Source organism: Chironomus tepperi, unplaced genomic scaffold (assembly GCF_022539635.2).
Source record: "Chironomus tepperi strain 1889 unplaced genomic scaffold, CSIRO-AGI_Ctep_v1 contig_444, whole genome shotgun sequence".
Taxonomy (NCBI): domain Eukaryota; kingdom Metazoa; phylum Arthropoda; class Insecta; order Diptera; family Chironomidae; genus Chironomus; species Chironomus tepperi.
Genome location: NW_027226566.1, coordinates 68,855 through 91,354, shown reverse-complemented (window position 1 = coordinate 91,354; position 22,500 = coordinate 68,855). Strand labels below are relative to the sequence as shown.

Here is a 22,500-nt window from a genome sequence, read left to right as displayed (position 1 = left end):
TATTAGTAGTCAAAAAACGTAAGGAATATACTTCGTTCCAAATCATGATTTTTAGTATGCCAATTTATAAGTGGCGTGAAAAAACTTTTTAATTCCCCACAGATTAAGGCACAAACGATGAGAATGACTGCAGGGAAAATGATGTGCAAATGCTTGAAAAAAAGGAAAAAAATGGAACGAGACACAGGAAAAAAATTTCTTATGCTTTTTTGGAAAGTTTTGCATGATATTTTTCCTCCCTTCTTGTTCCATTTGCTATTTGAATGGATCTTTCTTCATATTTGAAATATTTTTGTGTGTATCCCTTTTCTACGTGATCAAAATCATAAACCTAAATGAAAATAAAAAGGAAGGAGACTGTGGGTGAGGTTTACACTCACTTTTTGTGTCCCTTATACATATGAAAGAAACAATTTTCATTCAAAATGTGTGCTCGCCATTGTTACATTTATTTTCGTGCGCCTATTTGCATAGGAAAAGTTTGCTAATAAATTCGTTTTGTTGGGCTGTCTACTTCACCTGTTCAACATGCATTTTTGCTGAGTTGAAGTTTCTAGGGATGTCATCAAGTCAAGACTCAGGAGTAAGGGTAGGGAACTTTTGCGAATTGCGTTACAAAATAAGGAGCCGTTCACTTATTCCGGTGGTTACATAGACTGTGGTTCAGAGTTGGGAGGAATTAGGGTATCAGGACTCTAAAAGTCTAAAAAGACGTCTTCACAGGAGTCTGGATTCCACAAGAGTCCATATAAAGTAAAAAAGGACTTCGTGTAGTCCAGTGGAGGCACATCCACATTACAGTCCTGCCAACTTTGTTGAGGTAACTCACCACTGACTTAAGTTCAGAAATGAAACATACTCTAACACGCAAAGAATAATCTCTCGAGAGCTTGATCACCCTAAATATACTAGATGAGCATATTATAGCTGAGCATATATAGATGAGAGTAGCTCAGTTTACTATGCTCTTGTGAGCACGCTCTTTGCCTGATAGGGGTAATCGAAATTTCGGTAATCGGAAATGGTTTATGGATTGAAATTTAGATGGGATTTTGGATTTTTCAGAAGTTATCCTGGCAATCAAAGTATTTTTTTTTAAAAAGAGGGAGCATTGGGGGTCAAATCCTGAATATACTCCTTGCTTTTACTATCGTTACTGTATATATTGGAGATTATTGAGATTGATCGGTGCGATTGAGGATATACAGGAAAGACGAGCCAACGTCCCACTAAATTGATTTTTTTGTTGATGTGGGCTAATAAGGGAGATTTGTAAGTTAAGTATCTAGTCAAATTTACAAAAATATTATGATAAATACCCGAGCAACTCAAATGATGCAAATCTTTTTTTGAAATTAAACAGAAACCGCCTTCCATATTCCGTGAAGTATCCTTATACCGTGAGGCATCCATATGGTGGCCTAATAGCAGCAATTTGGTGTAAACATGAATGAGCTTTCGTAGAGCTTTTAAAAGCTACGTAGCGATTCCTTTTCAGTTGCGTCTCTCGGGTTGAATTTTGATAAGAACAAATTCTTTACAAATGCGTTTTCATCAAATTCAAATCACAACTAACTCTATACGGGGAAGCAATCGAAATAGGCAGTATGAATAGATGAAAAGGCTCAAGTCAGGTAGATTCATTTTTCTTTCTAGATTAACTTAAAGCAAACGATTCCTATATACAATTTCTTTATTTGGAATCAATAAAAACGATAAAAGAATTGCGAGGAGAAAATAAAATTTCATGATGTGGGAAATTCGTTTCATGATATTTATTGTTGCCTTTTTCAGTCTATTTGACTTTAGCTTCTTACTCTACCTTCTCCACAATTTCATACCAAAAACCACCAAAATATACTTTATCGTATTTCGTTTCACAAATTTTTATGTCAAATAATAAATGGGCATAAAGGCAAAGGAGGAATAGCGTATTATTGTGAAAATGTAACAATGACTGTAAAGAAAAAAAAATTATTTATAAGAAATGTATGGCCATAAATAAGAGGCGACGTCAGCCATACAGTATAGTCAGCAAAGAAGGTTCATAAACATTAATAAAAGCACTTATTTATATGCTGTAAATGTCGAAATTAGCATTCAATAAAGATTATTTTTCACCTGATAATATTCAGCCACAATTAGGTAAGTACATACAAATCCATTTATGAAATGAAAAATCTCAATGGATGTGGATGTGTGTGCAGTATAAAATATATGTTAAGGTAAAAGGGAGGTCTTACCGTATCTCTATTCCGATTTGGTATATTAATATAAAAATCGTTACACATCATTACTTCTTTACACTTCAGCAACTATTTTTGTTGGTTCCTCTTTCTCTTCAATGTAACACAAGAGTGCACAAGAGGCAAAAAATGCTTTAAGCCATGAACAAATCTGAAAAATATTTTTTAAACCATTTGAGAGATTAAAAAGGCATCTTATACATGAAGTAATGGAAAGAAACTGATAGAGTAATAGGATTGCTCTTTTTGGTGCATTTTGTTGTTGTAAAAATTGAAGTTCACCTAAAATGGCAGGTTAATATTGGTTAAGTTAGTCGATAATTTTGCATTTAAAAGACCGCATTTTTTTCCATGATATTAGGTCGAAATTAGCCATTACAGTGCCATCAGGTAGACTTCGTAATTCACCGTCAATACGACGACATAGCGGTACCCTATCAAACACGTTACTACTGCTGATCGCTGAGTCGTACAGATCAAGTTCCATGGCTCAGATGGCAGTGAAACTACCGTTTTCCAAGCTGAAAAATTCCAAGTGTGACACTGCAAAATCTCTATCGACAGCAGTTCAACTTCAGCTGCGGTCTATGTTCCATGAGTCAGCACCATAATTAGCGCTACAGCGGTACCGTCTATCATGTCCAGCCCGTTATACCTGCTGAAGAGCTTCAAATTTTCCCGTGCTCAGAAATTATTGAAACACTGGAGATCTGAAGCTGATAAAAGTTGGTCACGGCTGAAAAATCCACAATCTGCAATTAGCCAAATTGATATTTAAATAACATGAGTCGTATGCCATGTGCGATGAGAAGATGGCGTGGGTAGACATGGAGAGACATGGAGAGTCTATAATATTAGAAGAAGATAAGAAATTTTCATTTATTGCGTGTCAATGTAAATGAACAGTCTCAGTCGCATACGATTTGATTTTTGACTGTTTTTCCGAGTGACACAAATGAAAAAGGATCCGCCACTTTAAAGGAAGTCCGCTAAACCTCTTCAAAATTTAAGCCCTTCCATTTGGATTCTTAAGCCCCTCACCTCCATGTGACTGCCAAAAAGAGATTAGCAATACCCTTGAATTTCCATTGCGGAAGCCGTCTTCTTCTGTGTCCCTTGCTTTTGCCGATATTAATTCCAGACATAGACAAACAGTAATTACCCTGGTTTATAAGTCAATCGTCTTCAATGGTAACAAGACAAAGAAAGCTCATCTCATGAAATGATCAGAAGAAAAATCATAAAAATCACATTTGAGTATGGAAGAAGACGACTTGAATGTTGTTGATGGATGGCAATCTCATGCAGCTACAAAGAATATGCGTTCTAATGAAAGTTCTCAAAGTAGAATATCTTCCAACTTTCGATGTTTTCATCTCCAATACGAGCTTTGTAAAAAAGAAAGAAAATAAACTTACTGTCGCTCAAACTTTTTCGTTTACGTCCCTTTTTTCCTATCGTCTAGATTCTATTTCTATAGAAAAAATTGTATTTATCTCAAAGCAAGTGTCTTTCCTGTCAATGTCGATCCAAAAAAGATATTCACCTTTTTTTTCACATTTACTTTGTACTCCCTACGGCATTGTTTACTGTAAACTTAGGTCGAATACAGTCATGTCAAAGTGACCATCCTCCTCTAATATGTCTCAGTCAATACTTGTCCAAATGTACACATATTTCATTGCTTTTTATGGCATAAGATTGTTTATCCATACAGAATAATAGTTTCTTCTTTTTATTTAGGACTGACTGCAAAAGGTTTTCTTCTGTAACTTATGCTTTCATCATTATCCTTACATTCAATACTTCGCATGCTTGAATTACAGCTCCGTTCATTCATTAATGAGAAAAAAAAGGTCCAAGATTCAATTTTTTTTTTCAGTTCATGCAATATAAATATGCCTGTAGCTTTACGTACAAAAAAAAAAAACATTTCTATTGATAAAGTCTGCCTTTACACTTAATGCATAGATAATTAATTAAGAATAAATAGACACAGAAAAAAAACGAATCTTTTTTTTTCAGGCTTAATCACAAACAAAAGCGAGATCAACTTAATCAGCATAAAATTAAGATTCAAATTTTTTTATTATTTATTTATTCATCCTTCCTCTTAAATCGAGCGACAACGTTACATACAAGAACTCTTAAAGCGCTTCGATATTGAGGTTGCGGACGGTGAAAAGATTCAAAGGATCATTGACAAATAACGACATCCTTTCTGTATTCTAGAGAAAAAACTTCCGAAAACTGAGATGATTTTGAACCTTGCTAAGTGAGCACAAGTCTTATGATTGAAAGGAACTGAATTTTAGCAAAACACCGAGTTCTATTTTAAGAAGAAAAGGTGTAGTATAGCCATGGGGTTTCTGCAATGACCTATAAACGGTAATTTATTAGGAGAGCAGTAGTAAGGAGGATAGATAAGATGCATCATTCATAAAAGGCAACTTGTCATATGGTCGAACAACCCCCGATAGCTCAGTGGTAGGAACATGTGGTCAGAAATCGTAGGACGTAGGTTCGAGTCCTACTCGGGAATCCATTCTATTCAAGATTGACAAGTAAGGATAAATCGAAGTAGATAAGGACAGTCATAATATCTGATGCACAATGTAGAGATATGTATCAGATTCCCTAGCTAAGATGGCGATAGTGTGATAGAAGGGATAAGGATAGCCATTTGATGAAGGCACTACGGAGAGACAAACCATAAGGATATTTAATAATATTATATTAAATGCTTGAAGGGCCCAGCCTTATGAGCTTGAGGCACTTGCGATTATTAATCTGTTGTACCTCACCCTATTAGACCTACATTTTATAGTGGAATCTGAATCACTTGTAAAGGACATTTAAGAATCTTAAGACATGCATTTTTACTGCTCACAAGAGATGCTTTCATTGCGGATGCATTTCTACTGCTATTCCTATAGCTTGGAATAAAATCGAATTTATGTTCAGATTTGGTGATCATCCAGGGGTTTCGGACTTTCTGTTGCAGTCTATCAGCAAGAATCAGCAATAAATAGCAAGATTTGAGAGGATAGATAATGAGGTACTCGAATTTTTGATCAAAAATCCAAAATACCCTCAAGCTTCAACTCTCTAAGTACAAGACATCATTTACGAAAAACTCCTTTGTACCTTAAAAAATCCACCTTCTTCTTCCATTCATGTGCGCTGTAAATAAAGGTTAAAAATGTGTTTGCTTAATAAATTTATCACTATGACTACCTTTTAAAATTTTTGGCGTCAAAGAAAAGCTTTTCCTTTATGTTGCTGTTATTTTTTTGTGTGTTGTCTTTATTTTCCTTCTTGTTTCCTTTTTTTATGTATAACAATCAAGGTGACTACCTGCTGATTATATGAGGAGTCATGGCATAACAACATTTTTACTGTTCAAATAAACTTGATTATTGCTATGGTTATGATTATGACAACGATAGTAAGGAACATCAAACGAGAGTTTAAAGAGTAAGAAAAAAGTATTCAATTTCATGAATTTTTATCGTGAGGACACATCATAGCGGCAAATTCATTATAATCTATCTTTCCATCATTATTTAAATCTGCGGCATTTACAGCATCAACAATTTCATCGTTACTGAGCGGAATTGTCAAGCTCTTGAGATAATTTTCAAGTTCCAATTTTGTAATACTTCCGTCATTATTTATATCAATGAGTCTTAAATCGGCTATCATGTCATCTTTTGTGAATGCATAACGAAGATACATAATGACAAACTTAACAAAATCCTCAAACTTCAATTTGCCTACGCCATCTTCACTCTCAAGATTCCTCTTCTTAATCTTCTTAATAATAATTCGGCTTGTGTTGTAACCCAAAGCTCTTAAAGCTGACACAAGCTGTGTAGTGGTTATTATGCCATCCTCATCACTGTCGAACATGTCGAAAGCTTCTCTACATTCCATCAATTGCTGTGGTGTTAGTTTTGCCTTCAAGGTTTCATTGATATTCAAATCCTTTGGTGAATTTTCCTCCTGTGACATTTTTTTTACTGCCTGTTAATGATGGAACTACTTGGAATCTCGTACGTAACAAAGAATTTTTTATTGATTCTCCTACTTATTTATTTTTTGGGGATTGAAATTTGAGATGGATTGCTGAGATTTTTCTTGTATGTATAATTTTCTTAGTTTCCTTGCTGCTCTGCATTTACAGCATTGATATGATGGAGATGAATAATTATGCAATGGTCACTGATTTTAGGAGAGCAGCTAGGGATGATCTAAAAGAGTCAAGATTATATTTTAATTAATTTGCAACATTGAGATTATTTTATGAGTAATTTCTATTGATATATGCTTACTTTAATTTATTATTTACGATTTTTGGCGTTAAAGGTCAATGACTTGCTGTTAATAATGAGAGTACTGCACTTGATACTTACTTGCTTATTGCAACCATGATCCTGTGTGGAGCTTAGGTTACTACAAAAGGCCCCATAGCTGACTCTGGTGCTGGCTTTGTCACCTAGTTTGGCAAATTCTCTCGCCATTCATCACTAAGTCACTAAGTCACGAAGCTTTTGGATTTTCTGGCTGCTGTTTCCCTTGTATATTCCAACCAAGGGCTATGTAGTGAACTTGTAATTCTGCCTTAGCAATGACATTTTGTCTGGCATACTTTTTTCGAAGTGTATGCCTTATCTAGTCGCATTTTCTCACCTGAATTTTCTTATTGATGTCTTGTTAATCTGCTATTTGTAGAAGTTGATTTTGATGTTTGAACATTTTGGTTTTAAATATTGAAGCTGTGTTGATTTTAAGGATATTACATGTATCTGAAGAAATGTATTTGATGTATATGGTGGGTTCATGAGCTTGAAGCTTCTACGATTTCCATTCCGATGACACAAAAGTTGATGTTTTTTAGATGTTTAAGTCTAAAATAATAAAAATATTAGAATAGTTCTTCACTTTATATAATTTGATATATATTTTCAAATAACACTCTTAATTCAAAAATTGTCTAAGTCTATTTCACTGGAAATATTACTATTTTTTTACGGGACTTTTAAAGAATTATGTCAAATACGATAGTTTTATATAATTACCTATGTATAGGAAAACAATTTATTTTTAAAAAGTCACTAGAAAAATTATTTTTCCTTCTAATTTATGAGAACTCCAACCCTTTCAAAAATATGCATCACTTAATAATTTCAAAATAAATTCTTTGTGTTTTTCAGCAAAAATTAAAAACACTTATTACTAATTATTTTTATTACTTATTACTAATTATCCATAAAAAAAATCAAAAAACAAATTTTCTAGAATTTCATTTTAAATTTTTAATTTTCTTCACTTATTGGTCGTTCACTTATTAGGTTACGCAAAAAAAAACGAATTTCTTGACTTTTCCTATACTTATAAAAAATATTTATACGAAAGGGGCACACGGCTATTTTCACAAAGATATTCAACCTGCATATCGTAAAAGACGCTTTATCACCGGCATTTTATTTATCAAGAAAGATTAATATAATAACATAAAATTTAAATCTTTTCAAAATGAATCAAGTATTATTGGTAATTTTTTTATTTGACAATTTAGATAGTAACTTAAATTTAATAAAGTGCCTAATTTAAAATTTCAGATTCTTTTACAAGACGATGAAAAAATATTAAGTCTAACCATACTTAAGAAAAACATGGAACAACTTCTAAAAGCATTTAGAACAAGGGTCAACACGATAAGTTGGATCTTTCTAGTGATGTTGATACTGTTCAGTGTGATTTCGCAAATAGTTTTTCTTCAAAACATTTGCGAAGGCCACATGGCCGAAGATTTTATGATACTTACTAGAGTCTTTATAAATATTGTCAATGTGTTAATCGACAATATTTATGAAGATCTGTATCATTAAATCCCGAAGCTCCCGAAGTGATCACGAAAAATGGAACTCATCGAAAGAAGCTATTTATTTGATATTACTTACTAACTTACTGGAACCATGCTCCGACTTGGAGCCTAGTTTGCTACAAAAAGGCTTCCATTTGGCTCTGTTGCTGGCTGTATCACAAAGCTCGTACAAATTCTCAGTTTTGACATCTAACTGGCATTTCTTCATTACCGTCCTACGCCATGTTGCTCTTGGAGCTCCAGAACGCCTTTTCCCTAGTGGATTCCAACCAAGGGCAATTTATCAAGCTTGTGTCTCACCCTCAGCTACCACACTATTCCGTTTTTGAAGACAAAAACTCGAAGCTTTTGCTGTATCTCTGTAGTTGAGAGCCAGGTTTCGCAAACATAAAGCAGTACTGACTTGACACAAGTTTTGAAAATTTTCATCTTCAAGGCTTTGCTGATGCTGGTGGATCTCCAGATATTTAAGATCTTCGAAAATGAATCTCTTGCATTCTGGATTCTTTGCTCAACTTCCTTCCTTGTACCGCCATCTGCTGATATGTTGCTGCCAGGATACGTAAAATGCTGTACTCGTTTGATGCTCTGATCGACAATATACAGTGGTGCGATATTTTATGTTTAAGTTATTAAATTAGCCACCATCCAGCTCTGGATTTTACTGATGGAAGTTATTTTTCATTTCAAAATTTATAAAAATTTTTTAATATTAATTTAATTTATGTATTTCAATTTACACAAAAATAATCTTTCATTGAGTTCTGTATTCTTTTCACTAAATTTCGGCATTTAAGTTGTAAAATCATAATAAATGACAATTTAAAACACTGACATTTTTGAACAAAGCATTATTTATTTCACTAATTCATCTGTTTTACTAGCTATTTAATTGTACACTGATAAAATTTTTAAGTGGAGTAATGATTAAGCGATTTTTTTCTCAATGTTTAATAATGTTCTCTTAATTTCTTATCAATGTGCAAAAAAAGAGTCAGTTCCTGTTGACCGCTTGTTCTAATTATTCTTAAATTTTTAAATAATTACATATCAAAAATGAATATAATAATTTATAATCCCTATATTGAGCATTTTAAAGCATTTCTCTTTGTTTACTAAGAAATTGGGGACCAATTTGATTGTGTACAATAACAAACAACAGAGAAATTGAAAATTATTGAAATAAAAGGTTATTAAAAGTCTCTTTAAATGGATTTAAATAAATTAGCTTTTAAAAACACAGCATGCTAGAGTAGCACAGCAGCAAGACAGAAAAATGCATCATCGTAAAGGCAAAAATACATCAGATAGTCAGCCTAATTTTTTTTTCATTTCGCTCTATGCTAAAGATTTGAATTTTACTCTTACGCTTAATTAGCTGAATTGTATTTAGTGCTAAAATATTAAAAAAAATTATTAATTAAGGATCTTAAAAATACACCGAATAAATCATATTCATCTAAAAATGTGGCTAAAATATAAGGAGATTGATCCGTAAAAGATCCAAGTGTTCAAATAATTCAGAACTTCAGCAAAGAATTCAGCACATGAAGAATGTTGCACAACAACTCACAGTTACAACACGAGAAATTCAACAGCTATTAGTGAAACGATCCCAACGATGTAATGAGCTTGTGATGAGCTAGTTATCAAAAAATGATTGCCTGCAAAAATTGCAAAACCGGTAGGAAAATATTTGAATGAAAAATTTGAATGATGAGGTTAAATTACTACTAGATTCAAGGAAAATAAAAAAATAAAACGGCACAAATTCCATCTCAGCAGAGGATTGCATGGAAAAATTGCAGACTATATGCTTCATCATTTATAAACTAAAGTATTGAGACAATAAGTATTGTACAATATCAAAAATCTTATCACTATTTAATGTTACAAAAAAATTTTAAAATTTTAGGTCAATCAATCGCATCAAAAAATTCACTGAAAGGATATATCTATACGAAATGAATCACAGATGAATTAAAGCAACTCTTAAGCAATGGTTGAGGATTCTTTTAAGTGAAAATGTGAGTGAAATTTCGATTCTAATGAGCAATTGAAAGTGGATGATGGTATGATGGTGGATGAATAGATATTTTGTAGTGTATTTGTGACTAGTTTGTTAAGTCAATAGCCGTTAGTAGCAAGACATACAGTTCACTAATCAGAACCCTCAAGAAACTTTGCACAAAAAAAGCGAATAATGCGACTCAGACAAGACTTTGAGTTAAATTTCTACCAAATTTGGGCTGCTTCTTATGTCGACCTCAATGCCTAGAATAAGGAAAAGTCTAACTTCAAAGCTGACTAAATGTCTAGTGTATACATCATCATGATATCAATTGATACCCCCAGAAAACCTTCGAATATGCAAATATAAAACTAGTAAAAAATACGTGCGGTTAAATATTCGTAGTTTTCCATCCTCAAAAGTGTCCGCGGATTCAAAAGCGCGGGCATTATCCGCGGGTATATAGAACCACGAGTAGTCGAACTATGTGACTAGGAAACGGACATTAAAGGATAAATTAAAGATTAAAACTGACCATTCTCGAAATCAGCTTTTACAAGCACAGAAAGCTAGAAAGCTAGAAAGCTTTGTAGAAAGCTATTTCCGTAAAAGTTTGTGCAAAGAAAGCATCTAAGTTAGCAATTTTCAAGTTTGTGCTATCTTAAGCAATATAACTAAGTCTAGCTAATACATTCAAAAGCCTGTCATAAATCCTTTTAAAAATGATCGTCAAAAGAATTTAATGAATTTTAATTATTCATATCTAAAATCTTGCTGCATTGGATACATATTATGTTTTTAATGGAAACTAAATCTCCTAATAGCATAATTCAAACAAGCCATAAATGAAGCAATATAATTCTTTACTATTCAATCCAAGATGAAAATTTGAAAGTATTCCTCATAAAAATCTTTAACTTCCCATTTAAAGGTATAAAATTTTGGTCACTCATAAAGTTCCTTTTTACTATTGCCAAAGTCGAAAATTTATGATTGTGAATATTCTATTTGAAATTTTCATGACCATGTCTATTGCAATAGGGTTTATGTTTGTCATAAATTTCATCCATATTGTTTTTATCCCATAAGTTATGAAATATAGTCACAAGAGAAATAATAAGAAATTTTGTAAGAATTGTGGGGTTGTTTGATTATTACGTAATGCTCTTAGGAGGAGGAGGGGATGTTGTGGGGGAGTTGAGATTATGTTGAGACCTCAAACAATGGAAATAGGAGGAAGGAGTGGGTTGGGTCAAAAGACGGTTTTTTAAGTTGCTTAATACATATTTGAGCGGATCCTTAGAGGATTGTGGTTAAAAATTGTTACGGAGGGGTAAGGGGATGAAAATGTCGATTTTTCTCGTCACGCAATATGAAAACGGACCATGGCAGAAGGCATGAGAGAGGACACCCACGGAGAGGGGGCACCTACGGTAGAGCATTAGAATTGAGTTAAAATATGTGAGCAGGAGTGTCTGTTCTCAAAAAGTCAATTTTTAGCTGTACATAATAAAAGGACGTTCTCTAAGTAGAGATGGAAGAAGGGAATTAAAATTTGATACAGAGAAGAGCGGGGTATGGGAGAGTCTTCAAAATGTCAATTATCCGTACTCCTTACTTTCTGAAACCATGCTCCGACTTGGAGCCTAAATTGCTAAAAAATACTTTCCATCTGACTCTATTGCTGGCTCGTTGAATCACAAATTTTGTACAAATTCTCAGATTTGACATCTAACTAGCATTCCTTCACTATCTTCTTACGACATGTTGCTCTTAGAGCACCTGGACGCTTTTTCCCTTGTGGATTCCAACCAAGGGCAGTATAGCAAGCTTGTGTCTCTTCCCAAGCAACAACACTATTGTGTGACCTATCTAGCCATATTTACACATTTGTACTTCTCGATTGATATAACATGTAAACGGACCCAATGTGAATTTACCAAAAACAGAATTCTCGAGTGGAACAAAATCCATATGAAATTCAGAATATGCTTAATTTCCTCATGTAACCTTTAGGGAAAATATGTCATAAAAAGAAGAAATTTCAGACGACTCGAGAGGTATCGGAATTTCCTCAAAATGTAGATTCTCAGAATATTTATTTTTTTTCGTCATACATATGTTAAATTAAAAATGGAAATGGAAGAGAATAAGACTTAGTAACCATTCTTTTTATCATATGTTATGACAAATAACATCATGCTATGTGGGAGCCATGAAGATGAAAAGAATGTTTTTATACTAAATATACATCTTCAAAATTTTTATTAAGTTTTCTCAACAAACAGATATGAATATGATGCAATGCATTGATGGAAATTTCTTGGAGCTTTTGAATTTTTAAATTGTGTCTTTCGCAATCATGAATGGATATTTTTAGAACTGCTTCTCTTTAATATTTTGATATTAATTTAAGTATAAACGGATATAGACTACGTAAAGGTCACATTATTGGATAATCACAGGGGCGTATCCAAGGGGTGGATTTGGGCTACCATGCAATTACATACAATAAAGTAACAAGGATTCTTAAAGCTCAAGGAAACTTGATGCCTTTTGTATGTATATTTTATGCTAATTTCTATAGAATTTTGTACTTGCGATTAAAGATGATTTTGCTGCGACATTAATTGCTTTCCCGACTAGCTATAGATGTACTGTAAATCGCATTTATTGCCATCAAAAAGGTTTACCATTATAATGGTGACTCAGTGATACTCTAGCAAACGCACTGTGCTGTTTGGGTTTCTTACATACTCCTTCACTTATTACAATGCTGCAATATAAATCATAAATTCATTTGTTGCATCTAAATCAGGATTGTCTAAACTTTTTTGCATCACGACACACCTTGATGGCAAGTTACGACAGAAACTCCACAAGGCATGCAATAAATGGCATTTTCCTAAAATTACAGCGACATACAGTTTGAACAAGACTTGCTAAGATTAATCGTCAGTGACATAATCTGCAAAATATCGAGACACTCTTGGAAAAAATCGGGACACTAAGTTTGGCACTATTGAGGTTCTTTTGGACTATTTTGAGTCTTAATATTCAAAGAACTAGTTAAATTAGGTAAGAATCTTTTAAAAAAATGAAGAAAATAATTAAAATTTCGAGAAAAATATTTTCAGTTCTGGGCTTAAACCTGGACCTTGAGAACGAAAATGTTCAAAATTTGACAAAAATTCCAAATTTTGTATGGATTTTTCGATTTCTTGAAAAAAAATACAGCAGCGTCCCGTCAAAAAATTCATAGCCTCATAGTTATAATATTTTGGTTCTTAATGTATATATATTTCTCTTACTCTTACTCAATACACACATTCCCGAATCCCGAACAATACAACGTGTTTGCTAAGGCACTGCCGTTTCAACGGTAAGATACAAAACTTCCGAATAGCACAAGTTGGTTAATCTATCCAAAAAAGGAATCAGGCTGACGTGAATTTGACTGATTTAAATCAAATTCCGCAACAAGTCAAGTCAGAGTCACAATGGCTTGATGTCGAATATTTGATTGATTAATCTATTTGTGTTTTTTGGGTTTGCTTTGACGGTACATTGAAGGCTGATTTTGACAAATTTTTCAGACGAAAATGTGGCTCACCGATTTATGCCACTCGGGTCTCTGAATGAATAAGAATTAATTATTACGCATGAATTAAACTTTTAAACTTTTTCTCAGATTATACTTTTAAACCTCATATTTAAAATTAAATTCAATGAATATTAAGCACAAACTCCAGATTTTGTATTTAAAATTGTTAGAAAAACTTTTTTTTTCTGGAATGAGACAGTTTAAAACATGGAATAATCCTCATACCAAACAACAAAGTAATGAACATGAGCAATGTGATGTAATAAAATAAATTATTATTGCTGAAAATGTATATCATTTTTTGAACAGGAATGAGAAAATTTCCATACGTAAAGTTGCTGCTGCTTCTTCTTATGGAACGATAACGAAGCTTTTCCATGCTTTCTTTCTTTTTTGATAATTGTGTAATAATTTACAATCAATTGCTTGAAAGTAATGTGCAAAATAACGTTCTGGATTGAATATTCTCACAATATTTCCCATTTTGCATATCTTTAGCTTGATTTCTATAAAAATGGAATTTTTAATGCAAAGAGATGTACATTTATGCGATAATGTCTAATGTATTAGCCTTGTTAAATGAGAAAATACCAACCTTTATGCTCCCTCTTTCAACTTTTTTGTTGCCTTTGTTTGGGAATAAATCTTTAATACAATCTGGTGCTTTATTTGTGTACTTTTGGCTTCAGAAATTGCCAATATTGAGAATACATTCACAGTCCATGAAATCATATCAAAGCAGTGTATTGAATGACTATTGGAAAATGCTTTCATGAACAGCACGATGCAGTAAATTTTAGTTGTTGCCGTACAAATGGGGTTTAAACAGCAGACATGTTGCTGTCAGGGTGCTCTCATGTTTGGTCGTCAGCACAGTGACGTTCGGAGTTCTATTTACTAGATTATACTGCTCGGGGTAAGTCTATGATGGTTATGCAGGATAATAAGTAATCGTTAGTGATCAAAGCTTGATTAAAGCTTCCAAAATTCTACAAAATCAATTTAATTTTGTTGAATTTAAACAAAATTCTCTATTCCTCAATATGTATTGTAGTTCTTTATAGACCTGATCAAGATTTAAATCCTTTTAAAAATAGGAAATGCCTATAAATATTTTGGCCTTCCTATAAATAATATGGCAGATATTAATACATTCATATTGATTGTTCAAAAATACTTTATAGTATTTTTACTTTGAAGAACTTCTGGGAAGGTAAAAATTTATATTTATCCATATTTATTGTGTATTGTTCCTTATATCCTTTTATAAATAACTTACTCTTTATATAATCAGCAAGTCTTTTAGTTGCTACTTACTGCAATCATGCTTGTTTGTGGAGCTCGGGATAGAGAGCTGAAGATTAAAGGCTTTCAATCTCACTGTTGCTGGCATATACACCTGGTTTGTTAACTGCAACTTGAAATCAGGTTAAAATCATCATGTGCTGCAGGAGCTTTTGAAGCTCCTTTGTTCTTTTATGAGAAGTTAGTTAATAAGGTGCTTTTGTCCCATATGGAATTCTCTCTGGCATAGGAATTAAATAACCTGATGGCAGAAAGCCTTAACTCCCAGGCTGAGCTTGTGTTGCAAATCTGAGATTTTTGAATTTTTTTACCTACATGTCTGACCAAGCTGGATTAAAAGCAAATGACATTCAATTGGGCTAGCTTAATGCACAGTCGGCAACGTCACTGCGTTTGCAGCAAGACGTGAAGGTATCTGAGAGCTAAATCACGGCTGATTTTGACCCATTATTTCGGCAAAGCTTGAAATTTGCATATACCAAACTTAAATTCAAGTTTTTTCCACATGACATGCACAATATCAAACAAAATCTTTATGAAAACCTTAAAATAACAAAAGTGACATAAACAATATCAAAGCATGTGATGAAAATAAATTCCAAAAAGCCTTAACTTTTGTTATAAATATTCAATTGATTTGTGCTGACTTTTTTTGTTTCTCTTGTGAATCTATTTTGATCTGTAAATACCCTTGAAATGTCAATTTTTTTGAAAAACAATTGATTCTGAATTTCTACTCAATCTGTATAAAAAGTTTGTCAAACTCAAGAGAGAAAAAAAGTTTTGCGAGAATTGCCATAAAAAAAGTTTATGATCCACATGAAAAAATCATCATTTTTTCCCCCCACTTGATTGTCAATAGGAAAATTCAACAGATATAAAAAACAATGAATTTTTTCACTCTGTCATATTTTTTTTGTGTTCATTTTTCATCATCACTTCATGATTCTCATAAGCGAAAATAATTGAAATGTTCATTTTCATTCATTTAAAGCACTACAGAGATTCATATTGAATGAATCTGGCCGAACAGCAACAATTTATTCGCTAGGTCACAACTCAGTTCGTTTTGTGGATACAGTTTTGAGGTCTATGCACATACTGTGTCTTTACTGCTTTTTATAACTGGGTATATTGTAGGATAAATCAGGTCTCATGACATACTCATGTTTTTGCGATGATCAGAGCTTACAAATGGGTAAATTGTAGGGCAACAAATTACTAATCGTCATGTCTTCAGCTCTTAAGCGTTGTATTAATGAAAAGACGTAAAGTTGCTCTGAAAATAGGGCGTTATCAGATGGATTTTTGAGTGTAAGAGGGAGTTGGGCAGTGCTTAAGGATGTTGAATTTTGTTGTATGATCTGCCAAAATTTGGGAAGAGGAGAGGATTTTTTTATGAAAACTCTAGAAAATTGATGATTTTTGATGAAAAAGAAGGAGGGGACCCCTAAACCATTTCCTCCTGAAATGTCCCAGCTCTGACGTTACTTTGATGGTTGATTTCCTGAACTACTCATATGAAGAAGGCTCCGTCATGGAACTTTAAAGACTCCGTCAAAAGCTCTTTTATTAGTACCAATTGAAAAATGCCTCCGTGTAACATTTAAATGTTCATGGAGACAGCTTCCATCCGGTATTAATATAAGAGAATTTAAGAAGTCTTCTTCATTTGTGTCGTTCGGATTTCACCCAATTTTTACGGCAACAAATGCAGTTTGCCATATTATACTGCTCGGCTCGGGTCATATACTCATATGGCATTTACAGTCATTTATTTATTTGCCTCATGCAGTTTTTTGGCTTTTTATTTCCCAAATTTACAAAGAAATTAAGTTATCAGTTTTATTCTCTAAAGTAATATCATGCATGAGTAGCATAGAATGCAATTTGTACAAAAAAATGCTTTGACATGTCCTCCTCCTGTGTCCTCACCCTAAAGTTATGAAATACCAGACGAGAGTGAGAATAAAGAGAAATTAAAGCTGCAAAGTTGTTTGAATTGCAGTAATATTCAGCTATTGTCCCGCTTTGGTTCTGTTTGTCATTCTCAATTTTTATTTTTATTCCATTCCAACAAAAATTCTTTATTCTTCCCAAATAGAAGACAACGAAGAATAATGATTATAAATTCTCAAAGGAAGTTTACCCTCTTTTGTTTTATCCTATAATGTGGAAATAGCAGAAGCTATATAGCATACAGTAGGAAGTGAAAATTCAAGGGAAAGGCATGTCTGGAAAGTTTTTAGATTTGTTTGGATAATGTGCTAACTTGTGATCGGAACAAGATTGCGGATATGAGTCTTGGGAACTGAAAAACAAGTCGGTATGAGAATCATAACTATTATGATAATGTCCAGCTTTGAACCGTCTAATTTCAATTGAGAATTTATCAAGTAATCCTGGTTTTTGGGGTTTGGATTGAGATTCAGAATTGGCATTTTAGATCCTATACAATATATGTCTGTCAAAACAAAACCAAAAGTTACAGAATTCAATCCTTGGAACTTCAAAATTCACTTTTCCCCTTCATTTGTTTTCATGAATCCCGATCAATTCAAATGAAGCAGGACCTCTGCCATGGAGGGTGAGTCAGATATTCAGTCTCGAATTCTTCTGTTTTCCTTAATGTCGGAAAAACGGATAGGACAAAATTTTTAATTTCCTTGATCAAATTCTGTCAGTTTTTCCGCAGAAATCGACCATTTCTCCCATTTTAACGGCCATATTCTCTCGACATAATACCAATTTTTGCTGATTTTACGATTTTCCAGTCTTATTTTTCTTTTTTTTTCAGAACTCGATTGAAAAATTTGGAAAATTCGATCGTAAAATCGACGACAAAATGACTGAAATATTGATCGGTTTCCATGAACCACATAATTGGTGATTTCCATAAACTTACTTACTGGTACCATTCTCCTAGATTCTCTTAGTTTTCAAATCTACAACTAGCATTCCATCCTATGCAATGTTGCTCTTGGAGCACTAGGTACCTTTTCTCTTGTGGATTCCAACAAAGGACAGTATAACAGGCTTTTATCTCTTCCTCAGCTTCAACACTATCAAAAGCTCCATGACGGACCCCTTTTCATTTGTGTCGCTCGGTAACTTTTCCTCCCTTTTCACTTTGCTATCAGCTTTTGTTTTATATCAAAATGAAAATCTGCGAGAAATCCATTTTTAAGCTTTATCTTGTTTCCTTACTTTTTCCATATACATTTTTCAATTTATTGTTACTTACTAAGAAAAATCTGGAAAAAAATACATTTTTGTGCTCGTTCGTCGTTTATAAGAAAAATTATTTTTCTTCTTCTTGTCATCCGCTTGATGTTGTTGTTGTTATTGTGTCGAGATGATGATAAATTTGACGACGATTTTAAAGTAATTTGTAAAATTTACACCCAATTCAATGAATATTAATCATTTTAATGCAATGTCTGTTGAAAAACAAAATTTTTAAGCAGCTCTTTACTTATTTTAATAAATTATGCTGCATGATTTAATACAGAAATGAAATTCAAGCTTTATTAGAGTGATGGAAGGAGTTTACTTTGTTATGATTAAAAAATTCTAAAGTAGCTGTCATCTTGAGATTAATTGTTATGTTTGAATGTTACTTGGCTTTTGGGGGATCCATATACAATTTGATAATATTGAAGATTATAGCTCAATATCAAAGAATAAACTGCTAATTGAAAGGATTCTATATAACTTTATTCCTTACTTCGCTGGCTGTACGGATCAATTGTGATCGATGACCTCTAATATATGTCGTCTAACACTAGCGTTAGAGTGTTGGCTACTTGCCAACTCCCGATTCCATGCATTTTATGTTAAGTCGAAGTCTAATGTGCTAAGAGCATAACTCACAGCTCCACTCTTTCGGCTACAGACAGAATAGCCATCAAGTAAGTTCTTAGGATCCAACTGTGAAGTGTTGGTGTAGGGTTGAGTACAGTCGTCTGGCTAATTCTTCCAAAGCCACGAATTTTCAAGACATGAAAAGCTTAAGCCTAACATACAAAGAGACCGCTATTAAGTACCGTAGTCTGTAGCATGAAAGCATGCTTTCTGTTTGTTAAGGTTTTTCTTGATTTTCTTGGTTTAAGCGCTTAGCAGAGTTTGCATGTATGGAATAAGACTTCCACTGGTTATCGCCTTCGCAGGATACTGTCTTCCGCCGAGAGCCCCTTCTTCCAGGATGCCACCTTTTGCTGATGGTATCTGCATATCAGCGAAGTAAGACGACAACCTACAGAAGATGAGCTGATAAGCGACAAAACCTGTCTTTTGACAATTCTTCTTCTTTCAGTGTCCAAAATGAAGACTCTTCAGTTGACACTTGACCAGTCATAAATCTTAAAACCTCATTTTGATTTGCTTATTTGGATAGAAATTAACTCATTTTTGGTCATCTTTTGCATTTATTTTCTATAGAGAATAAATGACGCAAATGAAAACCTCTTAATTCCCTATAATCTTCGATCAAAACAATACTTTTCGAGTTATAAATCTTAAAGGCTTAAGAAACATCTTAAAGACTAAACGAATCCATATCAAGAAGAATTACCTTCACCTATGCATAATATAAAATCATTCATATAACAAATCATCTGAAATTTGAATAAATTTCATATTCTTTTCTTAGTAATATAAGCAAAAATATCAGATAAAGGAGGATCCATATAATATGAACCAAGATATGATTTAATTTGAATAAAAAATGAAAAATTTATGAATTTTATGAAGCAGAAAATTACATTTTTTTGTAAAAATATTTATTAAATGTTTATAATTTAAAATGCTTACGTCTTCAATCTATACGAAAGCATTTTATAATAGCAGAATTATAATGTAACATTTTTCTTAACTTCCAAGAAGAGAATCTGAATGGCATTAAGCTATTTCAAATATAAAAGGTACGGAATAAAAACAATTGCTTGTTAGATAATGCTCAGAAAAATTTAAGTTTGACTTAAAAATATGAAAAATGAGCTGATTATTTCCATAATTTAAATTTGATATACAGGCATCAGAAGATTAGATAGCTGAAGCTTCATATCCAATATCAGAATCTCTTCGGACTGTTTCTTTAGGTTAATCTGAAATGTTGCTAAACTATCAATTTTCCAGAGCATTTTTGTCCGTTACAAAAGCTTTAAAATCAAAAATTCCTATGGAATATCAATGGATTCATATGGAATGAATAATACATATGGAAGGCTTTGGTTACATCCTAAATTTCAATTCCAAAGATTTTTTTTCTCCATTTTTAGTGTATTCGCGAAATACTTGTGAGTTTAGGTATATTAGCAGTGAAACAATAGCAGTGGCGTAGTTGTTAGAATGTCCTTCGAAACAATCTATCCTACGACTCAGCTTCAATCACATTCAATGGAAATTCTTCGGTCTTCCTCGCGATCTCTTACCATCCACAAAGATAGGTATTTTATATTTATATACTCTGGATAATGCAATCTACAGGGTTGAAAAAATATCGTCTTCAAAAGGCAACGAACGTTGCTCCACTCGGGTATATTCCAGCTATCTAACTTTCCAAGATTCCAGATGCACCACTGACTCATATATATTCTAACTATCTACCATTCAAACATCCTGAATGCGCCACTAACTCAAGCTCTTGTTGACATCTTCCTTGACTTTCATAATGTATCATTACTTTTACAGTAAATTTTCCTCGTTATTTCTTTTCAATTCTATTTGTGCTCTTTATTTATTTGTCTCAAATTTCATGCTTTTCTAATTTGATTCCGTATGACATGCTGTATAACATAAGCATACCATTTACTTGCTATTGACGCAATCGAAATTAGAAGCAAAATAATTTGATGTTCTCTGTTTTTTAAGACTTTGTTTTTACGCAATTGCTGATATTTTCATTTTAATGCTTAATGCTGAAGCAATCATATTCAGATTGGGAAAATTGAGGAGCTAAAGAACTTTTAATAGAATTTTTCAAAGAATTTAGAATTTTGAAAATATTCATTTAATTGCTTTTGTTGCGAATGCATTCAGTAGGATATGTTATCTAAGCATGGAAACAACAGAATATCAACATGAGAATCAAAATGTTTCCTTTTCAGGAATTCAACCCGAGCGACATAAATGAAAAAGGCTGGCACATGGAGTTTTTAAGGGAAGTACATGGAGCTTTTAAGGCTCGATATATTGAGCTTTTAAGACTCCGTACTTGGAGCTTTTAAGGTGCTTCACAAAGTGCTTTTAAGGCTCCCAAACTTAAGTTTTTAAGGCTCCGCTAATGGAGCTTTTAAGGCTCCGCACATGGAGCTTTTAAGGCTCCGTACATGGAGCTTTTGAGGCTCCGTACGTTGCATTTATGTCAACATATCCCGAGCGACACAAGGTTTAAAAGCTTTATTGGAGCTTTAAAAGCTCCAAACCAGAGCTTTCTTCATTTTGTGTTGCTCGGGTGCAATAAGACTTTATTCATTTTGCAGTAGACATTATGTACTTTTGTATTAAATGTTTTTATGATAACAAAAACTCCATTAAAGATACTTCCTGCATAAAATTAAATTTGAAAGTTCTGTTCATTAATGTACGGTACGTACATATGGAAGGAAGAATGTACATGAGCTCTTATGCTTTTATATGAATATTTTTCATAAATTTTTAACGACAATTTTAAATTTAAATTTTTACATTTACAAATTTTTTTCTATTTCTGTTAAGGTTTATGCCTGAATAGCAAAAACGCCATTAAATTCATGCTAAAGAGAAAATTTGAATAAAACAATTGCAGAAGAAGAAAATAAACCAATATCATAAAATTGTATGGCTCGTGTATATCCAATTATCATAAGCAATAAAATGAACATTTTTATTGGTACACAATTTTAATGTATGAAATCAATTTTGCTCTGTGGAACATTACGATAGAACATATGTTGCAGCATAAACGTAAATATGTGTCATAAACGGAAGCGAATAAAGATGAACATCAACAGCAGTAAAATTTATGAAATGTGTGAGTTACAAGAATTATTCTTTTTTTTCAGGGTAGCACATAAATATTTTTTTCCAGCTCTCCTAAATTATCATGTTCATTCTTACTTTCGTTCTCACTTTATTCACTTACTGTAACTTACTGGTATGCAATATATCGCACAGAATGGCATAAGTGATGTATATATGTAAATTACCGAGTCAACCGGAAAATATACGATGAAAATAAATCAGTACATTACAGTCGCATAACGAGTATTAATGTTTTGGGAAAGAGAAATGGCACAAAAATTGTCATGAAACAATTTGGAGAGACTGAATGAAATATATGAAAATTCTCTTGACATTTGGGATTGAGGGGAGAGATTTGATGAATTTTTTGGAACGGAATTATGCGTCAAGGATGGATAAATTAGTTTTAAAGCCCGAGTGACATAAATTAAGAAGCTGCGCG

General features: G+C 32.9%; 1 protein-coding gene and 2 long non-coding RNA genes across 4 annotated transcripts; 1 reads left to right on the top strand and 2 right to left on the bottom strand.

The window, feature by feature from the left end:
* Nucleotides 1-5,744: 5,744 nt before the first annotated feature.
* On the bottom strand, nucleotides 5,745-6,158 carry LOC139097946 (uncharacterized). Its single transcript, XM_070649967.1, has one exon. It carries the CDS (start codon nucleotides 6,156-6,158, stop codon nucleotides 5,745-5,747), a length of 414 nt encoding a protein of 137 aa, XP_070506068.1.
* Nucleotides 6,159-6,256: 98 nt separating this feature from the next.
* LOC139097943 (uncharacterized) lies at nucleotides 6,257-8,269 on the bottom strand. The gene is made up of 3 exons (XR_011545120.1): nucleotides 8,213-8,269; nucleotides 6,662-7,156; nucleotides 6,257-6,499 (listed from the first exon to the last, which is right to left on the bottom strand). It is a non-coding gene; the product is annotated as an uncharacterized lncRNA (long non-coding RNA).
* A 1,144-nt stretch (nucleotides 8,270-9,413) lies between these two features.
* LOC139097944 (uncharacterized) lies at nucleotides 9,414-21,966 on the top strand. Of its 2 annotated transcripts, XR_011545122.1 has the most exons (4): nucleotides 9,414-9,820; nucleotides 9,874-9,988; nucleotides 10,052-10,163; nucleotides 21,774-21,966. It is a non-coding gene; the product is annotated as an uncharacterized lncRNA (long non-coding RNA). The 2 variants fall into 2 exon arrangements; XR_011545121.1 differs by having other exon boundaries at nucleotides 9,874-10,163.
* Nucleotides 21,967-22,500: the final 534 nt, after the last annotated feature.